Raw genomic sequence first — 13,711 nt, forward strand, 5'->3', positions numbered from 1 at the left:
TGTCAAACGTCGGCCGTTGTTTGTACAGCGTGTGAACATAGCCTAAATCTAAAGTGATCAACTTCTATACCCATCCATATAAATGAGACTTCTCTCTTCCCACCTTATGCAGCACTTAGGAATCACGGAGTAGGCAGAGGTCTATGGGGGACATTTATTAAGTCTGGCGTTTTCTGTGCCCCCCGTACCGCCCCCTCCCTGCCCCCTCCCCCTGGTGTACCGGGCGGAAAGTGGCCATTTGCGAATATTTTATATTTTTATTTTTAAATAAATTTATTCGCAAATGGCCCCTTTCCGCCGAAAAATACGATTTCGCCCCTTGATACATGTCCCCCTATGATACAAGTAGGACTCTCTAGGTAATTTATTATTGGATTTTTTATATATAAGTCTTTGTATTAACCGCTCCTTATTTCTGTCTCCCCTGCAGCTACCCCCGGAGGATTCATGTAGCGTCTCCAGTGACAACATCAATGGAACTGGATCCGACTTCACAATGTCAGAAGAACTGCCTGCCACTTAGAGTTCCCAGAGCAGATGATGTGAATTGCAGGTTTTTCCCTGGACCAGGCATGTACAGACTTGCACTTGTCATCAGACTCAGCAGATACTAAAACAACCACCAGGGTGGCACCGACTCCCTCCAATCTGCCGGCTTTGCATGCACTCAGTGCTGGAGAGTTACTATGCAGTTTGGACTGTTCACTGTGCTCGTCTTGATCTTGATGGATATTGCAGACAGCAGCAAGGTTGTGAAGGGGAGGAGACACAGGAGAAGTAAGTACAAGCCCCGCCGCTGACTCCGCTCCATCTAACATTCATTCCATTCCACAGTCAGATATGAAATACAGAAAATTATGTTATTTTTTTACCTCCAGTAAAGGCGGCCGGTCTAATGCAACGTTCCAATAAACTTTGCACTTCCATTCAAAAATTCTACATGCCGGCTGTAAACTTTTTTTTTAATGACTTTAAAATAGAATAAATAATACATTTTATTATTATTATTATTATTATTATTATTATTATTATTATTATATTAAAATATAACTTTATTGTAATAATAATACAATACAATATGTATAATATTGTATAACCCATTGTACTATTATATTCTGCAGACATTTCCCATGTGTACAGCACATATTTCCTAGGGCCATGGATGCCGCTGGGCTTTTAGTGTCATCTGCTGTACATTACTATATAGGCATCCTGCAAAAAAATCTTGTAGTTTATTGAACATTATTGAATATTTTGTTGTTTTTTTTGTTTTGTTTTTTTTAATCATGGGAGATTTTGAGGATTTAAAGAGACAGAGTCGTCAGAAAATGACTTATTGTGTAAATTATGTTTTTATGTTACATATACTTTTTAAGAATTTTTGGTGATTTTTTTTTTTTATTTTTCAATTTTTCTATCTATATTATAAAATAATCCTGAGATCTTACAGTTTTTATTGTTATCACTGGGGCCAAAACTAAGCTGAGACTTCCTGTTGTGTCTGTGGTGATAAGAGGAGGCTGCAGTAAAGTGTTCTGTACAGCATTGCCGCATCATGTGACACCAGTAGATAGAGGAGACAATAGCAGCTCCGTGTGGAATCATCTCTTCACAGGCCACAGAGCGCGAGTATTTAGTTTTTAGTTTTGAAGGCAGCAACTAACAAGAGTGCACCATTAGTTGAGTTACTTATTAAAGGGGTTATCCAGCGTTTAATATATATATATATATATATATATATATATATATATATAAATATCGCTACCCTGTTGGTAAACATAATAAACGTGTTATACTTACCTCTTCACGTTCCCCCGGTGTCCTGATGCGGCCTCTCCATTGTCCCCTGCTGATTGCAGCTCCGCTACTTCCAAGACGAACTTGGCTCAGCAGTGACAGCCCGCTTAGCCAATCACTGAACATTTTGCTATCCTGTCTCAGCCAGTGATTGGCTGAGCGGGCTGTAACTGCTGGGAGGAGTTTGTCTCAGAAATAACAGAGCTGTAGTCAGAAGGGTACACTGGAGAGGCTACAATGGAATACAGGGGAGTGCAGAGAGGTAAGTATAACATGTTTATTATGTTTACCAACAGGGCAGCAATATATAAATAAACATTAAACTCTGGATAACCCTTTTAAAGATGGGATAAAAATACAGCTGCTTTTAATCCAACATCTGTCCTGGGGTCCATTCGGCAGGTGATGCAGTTATTGTCCTAAAAAAACAACTTTTAAACTTGCAGCCCCGTGCCCAACGGCCATGGCCTAGAGTGTCTGTGCATTAGGCTGGCACCATCTCTCTGTCCATACTCCCTGCCCTCCTCATTATTAGGAATGCTCCAGGCAGGTTGTCTCCTATTCATCAGCTGTGTGAACACTGCACATGGGCTGGATCGTTAAGGCACCTGTGAAGTGTTCACTGCAGAGGAACAGGAAATATCCTGCCAGTGGCATTCTTAATGATAAAGGGGGTGGGGAGGAGAGACAGAGAGGCGGTGCAAGGTTAGGGCATGGGTACTCTAGGCCACGCCAATTTGACACAGGGCTGCAAGTTTAAAAGTTGTTTTTAAGGACAATGACTGCATCACCTGCTGAACGGAACCCAGGACAGATCTTGACAGTATCTGACGGCACAAGTGGTTTTGGGGGTACAGACTTTGTGGACAGAGTCTCTTTAACATGTAAAACAAAGCCCAGACCATGTATGGTTATATTATGGAATTTCAAATAATTTTATACATATACTTTCCGCTTTTGTTCTCATCAATAAACTTTATTAACAAAGATCAATTTAATTGAAAAGTTTTAAAATGGGATAATTTAGGGATAATTCAGTTAACAATGCAGTATATACCAGCAAAACCGGAGAGCGCGTCTGCCCTGTGCATTGCCCTGTGATGAGAACGCTGGGATTGTCGCCCGCTCAGCTTATCGCTTGTATGTTTTGCACACTTTGGAAGCTGGCATGTGCTTGATGCTGTGTAATCTGCAGGAAGTCCTTGTCTATGGGAGGCAATGAAGTGAGCATTACACTGGAATTATCCAACTATTTTCTAGCTAATCACGAGATCAGAAAAGGAAATGCAAACAGACTGACTAAGCCGCTTCTAAACGTGTTTTTTTCCCCCGTTATATATATAAAGCTTTCAATGTTTAATCTCCTGGACGCGTGGAAAACATGGTCATTCTTGTATACCAATAGATTTATATTTTTTAATTGTGTCCGATTTTGCTGTTAGAAACAATGGACTCTCTGGAAACAAGGCCGATATAGTTTATTACCATCCCGTACATTATAATAAAACATTCGACAGGGACCCACAGCATTTCCTCCACATAGAGGTAGTAACCTTGATCAAGAAATGTGTACCTTCAGTTCCGATATGATTTTTCTACTAACTCCACGGATGGAGGGACATGGTGAGGGTTGAACTGGGATGTATCTTTCTTCATATATTCGAAACCTAAAAGTAGTGATGAGCGAATAGTGAGATATTCGAATATTCGATATTCGTATGAATATCCCGCGAATATTCGATTGAATATTCGATCCCATTAAAGTCTATGGGAACAAGTATTCGATTAGTGAAAAACATCTATTTGAACATTTGGAGGGTAAAACCGGAAGCTGGGGGATATGAACGCTTATCGAATATTTGTCAAATATTCGCGGGATATTCGTACGAATATCGAATATTCAAATATCTCACTATTCGATCGAATATCTATTCGATCGAACAGTATTTGCTCATCACTACCTATAAGTGTACCCTGAGTTTATGCCATACCTTGCCCTCTTAGGGTATGTTCACACTGAGCAAATGGGACGGAATTCTGCGGTGGAACTCTTCACTACCGAACTCCGACTGCTTCAGTGTCAGACCGCATCTCTATGGGAGGTATTGCACGCTCTCCGCTCAAAGAGTTGACATTGACGTTCTTTCAGAGGACAGCGGAGGCGCGGAAGCCCTCCCATAGAGATGTGGTCTGACAGTGAACCAGGCGGAGAGTTCCACCGCGGAATTCCACCCCATTTGCTCAGTGTGAACATACCCTAACTGTGTAGGTATTGGTAAAATGATTAAAGGGGCATTGTGGGCGAGAGACCTTCTTTCATAAAGCCGGGGAGGGGGTGCATGAAAGCAACAACGTCCTTTTACCTCCCCGTTTCCAGCATTGGGGCCCACATCATGCTGGTCCAGTCCCCCGGTCCCCGGCCAGAGAAGGGGCTTGAGGCCATTCAATGGCTGTAATGGGGTCCCGCTTCTGTTGTTGAATGGCTAAATGGGCTTGAAACGTCACATCTCAAGCCCTGTCCGAGACCAGGAAGCAACGGGGGACCTGGGGACTGGAGTAGTATAATGGGCGCCCCAGTGCTTGAACTGGGGAGGTAACAGGATGTTGTGGCTTTCATCACCACCTTCGCGGCCTTAGCGAATACCCCTTTAATATCCAGTCTTATTTAGAGCAGGCGATCCTGTGTGGGGTCATTATAATGCAGACATTTTTAGATTGCTTCAAAGCGAGACCTTGTTATGGCCATATGGTAAGGTGGAGCATTGTACAAGACATCAATACTCCATAGGGCAGTTACTGGTGGCGTGGACAGGGATCTCATCTGCCGAACATAATAATGCAGATCATCGATAACGCGTGGACACACGACATTAGAGGTTCCTTCAGGCAGACAATAATCGAAGCTATTTCCCTTAGCTCCATGCAGTATAAACACGCACCGGGTCCGCATATGACATTACAAAAAAGTTCCTGAAGATGTTTGTAGATTCTGTAACTGCACGAAAGTCATTGACCTGTAAGAGCGGGGAACCGGCTACTAGAAATAGTCAGTTATTTGCGGCCCCGTACAGGATCCCGGCCGGAGCGTATACGATGTGTATATGCTCCAGCTGGGATCCCATAGAAGATATGCTGTGTTACACACCGCACAAAGTACGGCCGTTTTTGCCGATGGCAACAACGGCCGTACTTTTACGTAGTGGAACATAGCCTTACAAGGTTGTTTGCTGTTGGGTTTGGATTAATCGTATAACCCAGGATTATGTTAAAGGGGTCTTCCAGTATCAGACTAAATAAAACGTTCAACTCAAGAAACATAGCTACTAACTAGTTATAACTAATTGTACTGGCTTCAGCCTGCTATACCCCTGCTTTATTTAAGCCCCTATTCCATGGTGCGACTATGAGGAGCAAACAAGCACCATTAGCGCTCGTTTTTTCCTTGTTCCCCACTCGCTGCAGCCACTATTCCACGCGTCAGCAGCGAGCGGATGAGTCCGCCCGCCCATAGCATACAGCAGCGGTCTGCTGCCGCCGCTCCTATCCCACGTTGTTGTATGAGTCGTTAGTTTTTACACAACGATCAGCCAACGTGTACGATGACGGCTGATCGTTGCCTTCTATTCCACGGGACAATATTTGCCCGTAACGGCCGATATCGGCCGATAATCATTCCGTGGAATAGGGCCTTTACCCCTGACAGGAAGTTTAAAATGAAAGAACTACTATGTGTGGTATGGTCTCTAGCTCGCTGGCTTCTCCAGCTCTCTGGGACAATGCATCGTCCTCTGCTGTCTCGGGAGGCTTGGCTGCATCTTGTCTCTGGGCTCCCGTCATGCCCTTCTGACCACCACTCACCAGCCGCACCTATGTCATCTAAATTTTTCTTTAGCAGCTCTGGGCGGGGAACTAGCAGGAGTGCTGTAGGAGGGGAGAAGGGAGGGTGGGAGGACTGTGATGAAAAGCTGAGGGAATGAAATGCATTCTGGGTAGAGATGAGCAAATCACTCAGAAATTCGTTTCATGAAGTTCGCAAATATTCGTGAATCGCATACAAACAGATTTTCATTAAAACAATCAAACTATAGTAGATACAATAGTGGGACTACGAAGCAAATTCAATGCCTGATTTGCTAAAAATTTGCTGCAATGCTACATGCGTCTGCACATTTTTATTTTTTTTTGTACATGATGTTGGAATACCACTCAGTTGTTGTTTCCTTCTAAGCTAAACCAGAATTAACTTGAATGGACTACATGATAGTGTGTACTCCAAAATGTTCTTGTGGTTAATTAGTAATTTCCATGGACGTGAGGTCTGTCCGTGGTATTTACCTTTGTCATTTCTTTATGGGGAATCTCCAGTTTTACTTCCAGCATTTATAGCTTGTTATCGATTAACCCAGGGATGGGGAGAACCTTCCGCCCTCCAGCTGTTGCAAAACTACATCTTTTGCTGCTCAGGCATGATGGGAATTGTAGTTCTGGAGGGCCGAAGTCTACCTGGGTTATCCCAATGACAGCAAATACTTTCATTTAATGTTACCAAATAACATACTTTAGAAAAAAACTACTGAATGTATGACACTTATAGGGAGGGGGCAGGACAAATGGAGTCCATTGGCACGGGTTCCAGTCAAATTAAAAAAAAAAAAAAAACCAAAGTTTAAAAAACCAAAAAACCAAACTTTAGTTTGTAAACACTGTCTTTTAAACTCAAATATCTTTTCTTCAGCATGAACATAACTTTAAAGTGTTACTGTTATTGTTTTTTTTCCTTTCTTTTTTTGCAGAAATCAATAGTACAGGCGATTATAAGAAACTTTGTAATTGGGTTTATTAGGCAAATATGCCATTTTCTGCATTCAAAAAGACTTTCCCCAGGCCCCCCCCCCCCCCTCCACTCTCTCATTCACTGCTCATTATCAGGAAATCTCGACTCTTTTACATCAGTCGAGCCCTGTGTAACCTATGGAGAGGGGAGGGGGAGGAGGGAGATTAGTCACCAGCAGAGAGCAGAGAACAAAGGATTACACAGTGGGAACTGTGTGAATGCCGGTATTCAGAGGTCAGAGAGGTCAGTGCTGACTTCAGAGGAGATAGCACAGTGATGTAGCTAAATTAACTCTTTGTTGTCCTGGTTTGGTGCCTCATCTCTCTCCACCCCTCCCCTATCCATATAAAACCATGAAGACAGGGGGGAGAGCTTCAGACACATTTTTCATGATAAAAATGCATTTTCTGTCTAATAAACCCAATTATAAAGTTTCTTAAAATCGCCTGAACTATTGATTTCTGCAAAAAAAAATGTAAACAACACTGACACTTCAAGTCCTTACTTTAGGTAACATGCAAGTAAAGGTAGCGGTCTCACTGTCTAGGTGCAGCAGGCCCCACAAGCTTACACTGAACGAATATCAGCTTTACTTGGCCGATTATCGACCATCCTGGGCGATAATTGTTCAGTGTTATAGCGGATGTTAAACAGAAACGATCAGCCAACATGCACAATGTTGTAAACAATGGTCTGCAGCTCCGTGTAATAGGAGCCACGGAATCAGACCACAACTGACTTTAGTGGACCACCCGAACAATCTAAGGATTGTTCGGGTAGCCCCTCTCGCTGCTCCCTGATCGATATCTATGAGTATAATAGCAGATAGTATTACATGGGGCATAGGGCTCTGTTCAGTAAAGCACCACACCCCTAATGTATTGAACCAGCTGCCTTCTAAATGGCTGGTACGGCCCAGGCTGGAGTATGGGAGTGGCCTTCCCCATCCAGGCTTCAGCAAAAACAACCACTCAGCAATGTGTCACTGGTGTGGGTCTATTGGGTTTTCTATATCACTGAGGCCAGCGACCTCACAGACACATACCTGCCATCAATGACAGCACCTACAGCCTTCCTAAACACTGCATGCTCACTGCTCACTCATCTCAGCAGTGACAGCCTGCTCAGCCAATCACTGGCCACTATGCTGTCCTATCTCAATCAGTGATTGGCTGAGCAAGCTGTCACTGCTGAGACAGCCTTGGAAATGACACCAGGGGAGCAAAGTGAGGTAAGAATTGCATGTTTATTATGTTCTCTGCAAAGGAAGAACCATATAAAAAATTTTACATGACTGGAAATACCACTTTAGGCTATGTTCACACTACTTTTTATTTTGGCCAGCTGTCAATAAAACAGGCTGTGTTTTGTGCTAAGGTGGCTCAGTGGTTAGCACTGTAGCCTTGCAGCGCTGGGGTCCTGGGTTCAAATCCAACCTAGGGCCACATCTGTAAAGAGTTTGTATGTTCCCTGTGGGGTTCCTCCGTGTACTCCGAGTTCCTCCTACACCCAAAACATACAGATAGGTCCATTTAGATTGTGAGCCCTAATGGGGACAGGGACCAAAATTAACCAACTGTCAATAAAAGCATTATTATTATTATTTCATCCGATAAAGAGAAAAAGATAAGAGGGCACTCACCGTACTGATGTGCAATCTTTATTTCATGTAAATTTTTTACATTTCAGCAGGTCCATCTGTAGCGGGCTCAGACACCAACCACTGATTCACACAAGCTATCACAGCTGTTTCATGCGCATGCGTGCTTCATCAGATCATTATCATTATTATTATTATTATTATTATTCATGGCTTTCCAAAAAAAAAAGAAAAGAAGAAAACTGCTTCGAAACGGCCCCCCAAAAAGTTGCGTGAACTTTGCCCCAATCTATACGGGTAATAGGACTTTTATGGCACATTCACTGCATAGATAAGTCTCATCAGAGACATCTCAGGATCAGTAGAGTCTCACTGGTTGGATCAACTTTATAGGTCACAAAAGCTTTTTGTTAGGAAACCAGTTTTACGAGCCACTTTGCACGATCCGCACACATGGTCAGTAAGACTATTAACGTTTAAGAAGAAAAAGAATTTAGAAGAAGGTAACCACAAACCACAACCTTGATATCATGTCCAAGATCTGCTGGAAGAAAAAAGAGAGAGGTAATTGCTTTGGTTGTTTACAGGATATAACGAGCTGTTATAAGTCGCGAATCTAAATAATCAGACATTCCTGCGAGTCGTCGGGTTGTAAACACCCCCCAGCGCACAAAGGGTTAGGCATGTCTGTAAAACCAGAGTCACCACAGACATGGAAGACAAATTGCTGTTTATAAGGACGATGCCTAACAGGGCTGAATATGATCGCTTTTAGTGCGCTGGGTTTCACTTAAGCCCCATAGTATCAAGTCGTCAATAATTAATAGTTTCTACACCAATATTTTTGCATTTATGCAGCGATCAGCACGAGGTTTATGCTTTTTTAAAAAATATTTTTTATTTCTTAGTTTTTAAAGTAGTCACCACTAAAGATGAACTGTGGTAGGAACAACTAGTTCTTTATACACTGCGGGAGGGGTGGTGGTATATAGATTTGTAATTTACTTCTATAAAAAAAATGTGCAGTCTTTCAGTACATATCAGCTGCTGCATGTCCTGCAGGAAGTGGTGTAATCTTTCCAATCTGACACACTGCTCTTTGCTGCCACCTCTGTCCATGTCAGGAACTTTCCAGAGCAGGAGAGGTTTTCTATAGGGATTTGCTGCTGCTCTGGACAGTTCCTGTCACAGACAGAGGTGGCAGCAGAGAGCACTGTGTCATACTGGAAAAAATACACCACTTCCTGCAGGACATACAACAGCTGATAAGTATTGGAAGTCTAGAGATTAAAAAAAAAAAAAAAAAAAAAAACGCCACAAAACTTGACAAAGATTATTTTGGCGTTTTTACTGGCATTTTTAGAGTGAATGGCTTATTTGGCGTTCTTAAGTTGAACAGAAGAAAATTCCATTGAAGTCTATGGGAGAGAAACGCCACAGTTTGCAGAAAAAGATGCCTAAACCTCAGCATGCCGTGTTTTGGAAAAAAAATGCTAAAGAGCTGGGGAAAAAAACTAAACAAAAAAAACACCAAAGAGGAGAGAAAAAAGCCGCAATTTTTTTTTATTCACTTACAGCTAAGATTTGGCCATGGCTTTTCTGATTTTACCTACTTTGCTTTGTCACATCAACCCTTTTAAAGAAGCACTCCAGGCTTTTCTGACTATATAATCTTATCTTCTGTCCTGTATTCCTTCAGTGTCCTGTTTCATCCCAGCTCAGCTGCAGCCATAGATTTCATTACTACAGCTGGTTCGTGTTATCTCCAGTCTCATCACTAATTACATGGCTTTATTTGTGGAGTGAAGAACCACTTTACCCCTTTAGGCTGCGTTCACACATAACGGATCCACAGCGGGTTTCTCGCTGAGAATTCGCAGCAAGTCCCGCTGCGGATCCCTGCCCAGTACACCCTATGAGCAGACAAACTCGCAGTAGGATGCACATGCCACTGCGAGTATGTCTTGTTAACCTCCCCGCCTCCGGAGTGTATACTTCACCTGGTCCCCGCTCGGGGGTTCCAATCACATCCCGCTCTGCCGTAGCGCACTGATTGGCTGAGCGGGACGTGAAGACACCGGGAGCCCCGAAGCAAGCCGGAGCGGGGACCAGGTGAAGTTTACGCTCCGGCAGCTGGAGGGTTAACAGGCCGGGCTGCGGACAAACGCGAGTTTGTCTGCCCATAGGGTGTACTGGGCAGGGATTCGCAGTGGGTCTTGCTGCAAATTTGCAGCGAGAAACCTGCTGCGGATCTGTTACGTGTGAACGCAGCCTTAAAAGGCTTATTCCAATGATATAGCCCCCTCTTATTATACTCTGTGACTGCATATGGACACCAAAAAGGGGGTCCTATGCTTTATTATCCAGTGAATAGAGTTGCTGCAAACAGCTTGTCTTCACCAAAGAGGTAAAGCTACAATGTATTACTTGGTTGGTCATGTAATGTGTGCAGGGTCGCGTCAATGTGATCAGTGTCCCCTGAGCCAGACGTAATGACAGACAGCCGTAGTTACACAGAAAGTCAGTGACAGGATTAGGCCTGTCACTGACTGATCGGGTAAAACACTTGTTGGATGGGCAATCTGTGCATAGAGTTTGCTCTCAGGCAGACTCTATACACAGATCAATGATAGTACTGATGAGTGCTATACTATGGCATAGCATTGATCAGTATATGCTATCTGAGCATAAAAAAATAGTGTGTAAAAAGAAGGGGAAAAAGTTATTAAATAATGCCCCAATAAACGTTTGAATTATCCCTGTCCCATTATACAAACAAAAATATAAGAAAAATAAATAAAAAAAACATTATATATGGTAGCATGCAGAATTGTCCAAACTATTAACCCCTTAAGGTCAAAGCCAATTTTCGACTTGATGTCGCAATTTTTGTTGCAATTTTTCACCTAGAGACCCACATGAGCCCTTATTTTTTGCGACACCAATTTTACTTTGCAATGACAGACTTTATTTTCCCATAAAATATGCTGCGAAACCGGAAAAAAAATCGCTTTCGCTGTCAAATTGAAAAAAAAAGGAATTTGTTTTCATTTAATTGAGTTTTGTGTTTACGCCGTTAGCCCTGGGGTAAAACTATCTTGTTATAAATGTTCCTCAAGTCGTTACGATTACAACGATGTGTAACATGTATAACTTATAAATTCAAACCATTGTTAACAAATATATGTTCCTTAAAATCGCTCTATTTCCAGGCTTATAGCGCTTTTATCCTTTGGTCTATGGGGCTATTTTTTGCGCCATGATGTGTTCTTTCTATCGGTACCTTGATTGCGCATATACGACTTTTTGATCGCTTTTTATTACATTTTTTCTGGATTTGATGAAACCAAAAATGCGCAATTTTGCACTTTGGAATTTTTTTGCGCTGACGCCGTTTACCGTGTGAGATCAGGAATGTGATTAATTAATAGTTTGGGCGACTACGCCCGCGGCGATACCAAATATGTTTATTTATTTATAAAATGGGAAAAGGGGGGTGATTTGGACTTTTATTAGGGGAGGGGATTTTTTATTAACAAAAAAACGTTTTAACTTTTTTTTTTTTTTTACATTAACTGAAAGTCCCCCTGGGGGACTTGTATATACAGAGCACTGATCTCTGATAGAGATCAATGCTGTATATATACACAGCAATGATCAATGAGATCGGTGATACATTGCTCTGGCCTGTTTCAGGCCAGTGCAATCTATTGCCGAGCCGGGATCAGCGTCATTGTGACGCTGAGTCCAGACCCAGCCAAAAGAACGGATCGCGATGCGATCGCGGGGGGGAGATCCCTCTCACTAGACACCAGGTAACTGAGGAGCAAAGCCTTTAAATGCAGCTGTCAGGTTTGACAGCTGCATTTAGATGCTTAATAGAGGCGCTCCCTGGCTATACATAACAGCCTGGGAGCGGCGGGATCCCTCTCTGAACTCCCCCCGCGTAAGATACGGGGTTAAAATATAACGATATTGTTCCTGCATGGAAAAACACCTGTATTGCGGATTTATTTTTATTAAATATATCAGAAAAAAAAAATGATAAAAAGCAATCAAAAATTTTCTAAATAAAAACAAGACATCAAGTTCTTGCAAAGTGAAGCATCATTATGGGACTGTGTCTGGCTACAGTTTACAGTTTCTTTGTTTCATTGAAAAAAAATAATTGGTATAAAGAGCAATCCTATGATGTAGACCTAGGTGTTAAAGGGGTACTCCAGCGGGGGGGCACTTTTGTGCTGGGACCGGGGAGGAGGTGGCCTAGGGAAAAGACGTCCACTCACCTCCCCAGTTCCAGCGGCGGGTCTGGCATAGCGGCTGAATGGACCCGAGACGTTACGACTCGGGCCCGCGCCAGACACCCGGAAGCGGCCGGGAACCGGGCACCGGAGCGCCGCGATGCGGGACCCGCCCCTGGAACCAGGGAGGTGAGTGGACGTCTTTTCCCTAGGCCACCTTCTCCCCGGTCCCAGCACAAAAGTGCCCCCCCCCCGTTGGTGTACCCCTTTAAAATATATGAACTGAGCCCAGAAAAACATGTTTTTATTTCAAATAATAACCTAAAACTGCATGCATATCCATTATTATATGTTCTGTATTTATTTACAAAGCAAGTGACTTCCTACTGTGCTCTTTCCTCCAACAGGAAGTACCGACGTGAGCCAAAGCTGCACCAAAGGCTGTGAGGCTTGTTCGGAGTTTAACGGTTGCGTCAAGTGCTTACCAAAGCTTTTTATCCTTTTGGAAAGAAATGACATACGACAAATTGGGGTCTGCTTGCAATCCTGTCCTAAAGGATACTATGGTGATCGCAATCGGGATATTAGCAAGTGCATGAGTAAGTTAAAGAGGCACTGTTGCAAAAATAAAAAAAAAATAAAAAACATGAAATCCCCATGGGCTGTGATCACAAGACGTTATACTGCAACATACGCTATTATTATTTTTTATTTACTTTTTTTAAATGTTTAAATCAACATTATTCATATGGCCACTAGGTGTCTCCCTTCCGGTCATACTGCGGGCCATGCTCGCTCCGTGCTGATATTTGTTTTTTTCTATGTTCAGAAAAGAGACCAAAGACAGGAAGTCCCCGTTCTTTTTACGCTCGTGACTTTGATTTGATCGGAATTGATGGGCCGTCATTTCTGGGCGCATGGAGCAGAACAAGTCTTTTCTTTGCATGTGTACAGCTTCCATATTCAGTAGAAGAGAATCCTAGGGGTGCTCGCATTGTACGGTCAGCTCTCCTGTCATACATCACCAAAATCTCTGTATACAAGGTTACAACCTGCATGATGTACAGGCATCTTCCCTTGTGTGAGTGCTCAAAGGACGGGGATTTCCTGTGTTTGGTCTCTTTTTTTGAACAGAGAAAAGACTGAACTGAGTGCAGTTTGGCCATGTGTATGATGTTGCTTTAAACTAGTATATGGAAAAACTGCTTGCCACCACAACCCCTGTTGATTTCATTATAG

General features: G+C 42.8%; 1 protein-coding gene across 1 annotated transcript in view; it reads left to right on the top strand.

Moving 5' to 3' along the window:
* The window catches only part of RSPO1 (R-spondin 1), a 104,188-nt gene that overhangs the window by 75,887 nt on the left and 14,590 nt on the right, over positions 1-13,711 (top strand). Inside the window, exons 2-3 of the mRNA XM_069972664.1 lie at positions 431-777; positions 12,880-13,071. Coding sequence (XP_069828765.1) covers positions 687-777; positions 12,880-13,071 — 283 coding nt within the window. The 5' untranslated portion in view covers positions 431-686. The remainder of the gene's footprint in view (positions 1-430; positions 778-12,879; positions 13,072-13,711) is intronic.

Source organism: Dendropsophus ebraccatus, chromosome 5 (assembly GCF_027789765.1).
Source record: "Dendropsophus ebraccatus isolate aDenEbr1 chromosome 5, aDenEbr1.pat, whole genome shotgun sequence".
In the NCBI taxonomy this organism is placed as follows: domain Eukaryota; kingdom Metazoa; phylum Chordata; class Amphibia; order Anura; family Hylidae; genus Dendropsophus; species Dendropsophus ebraccatus.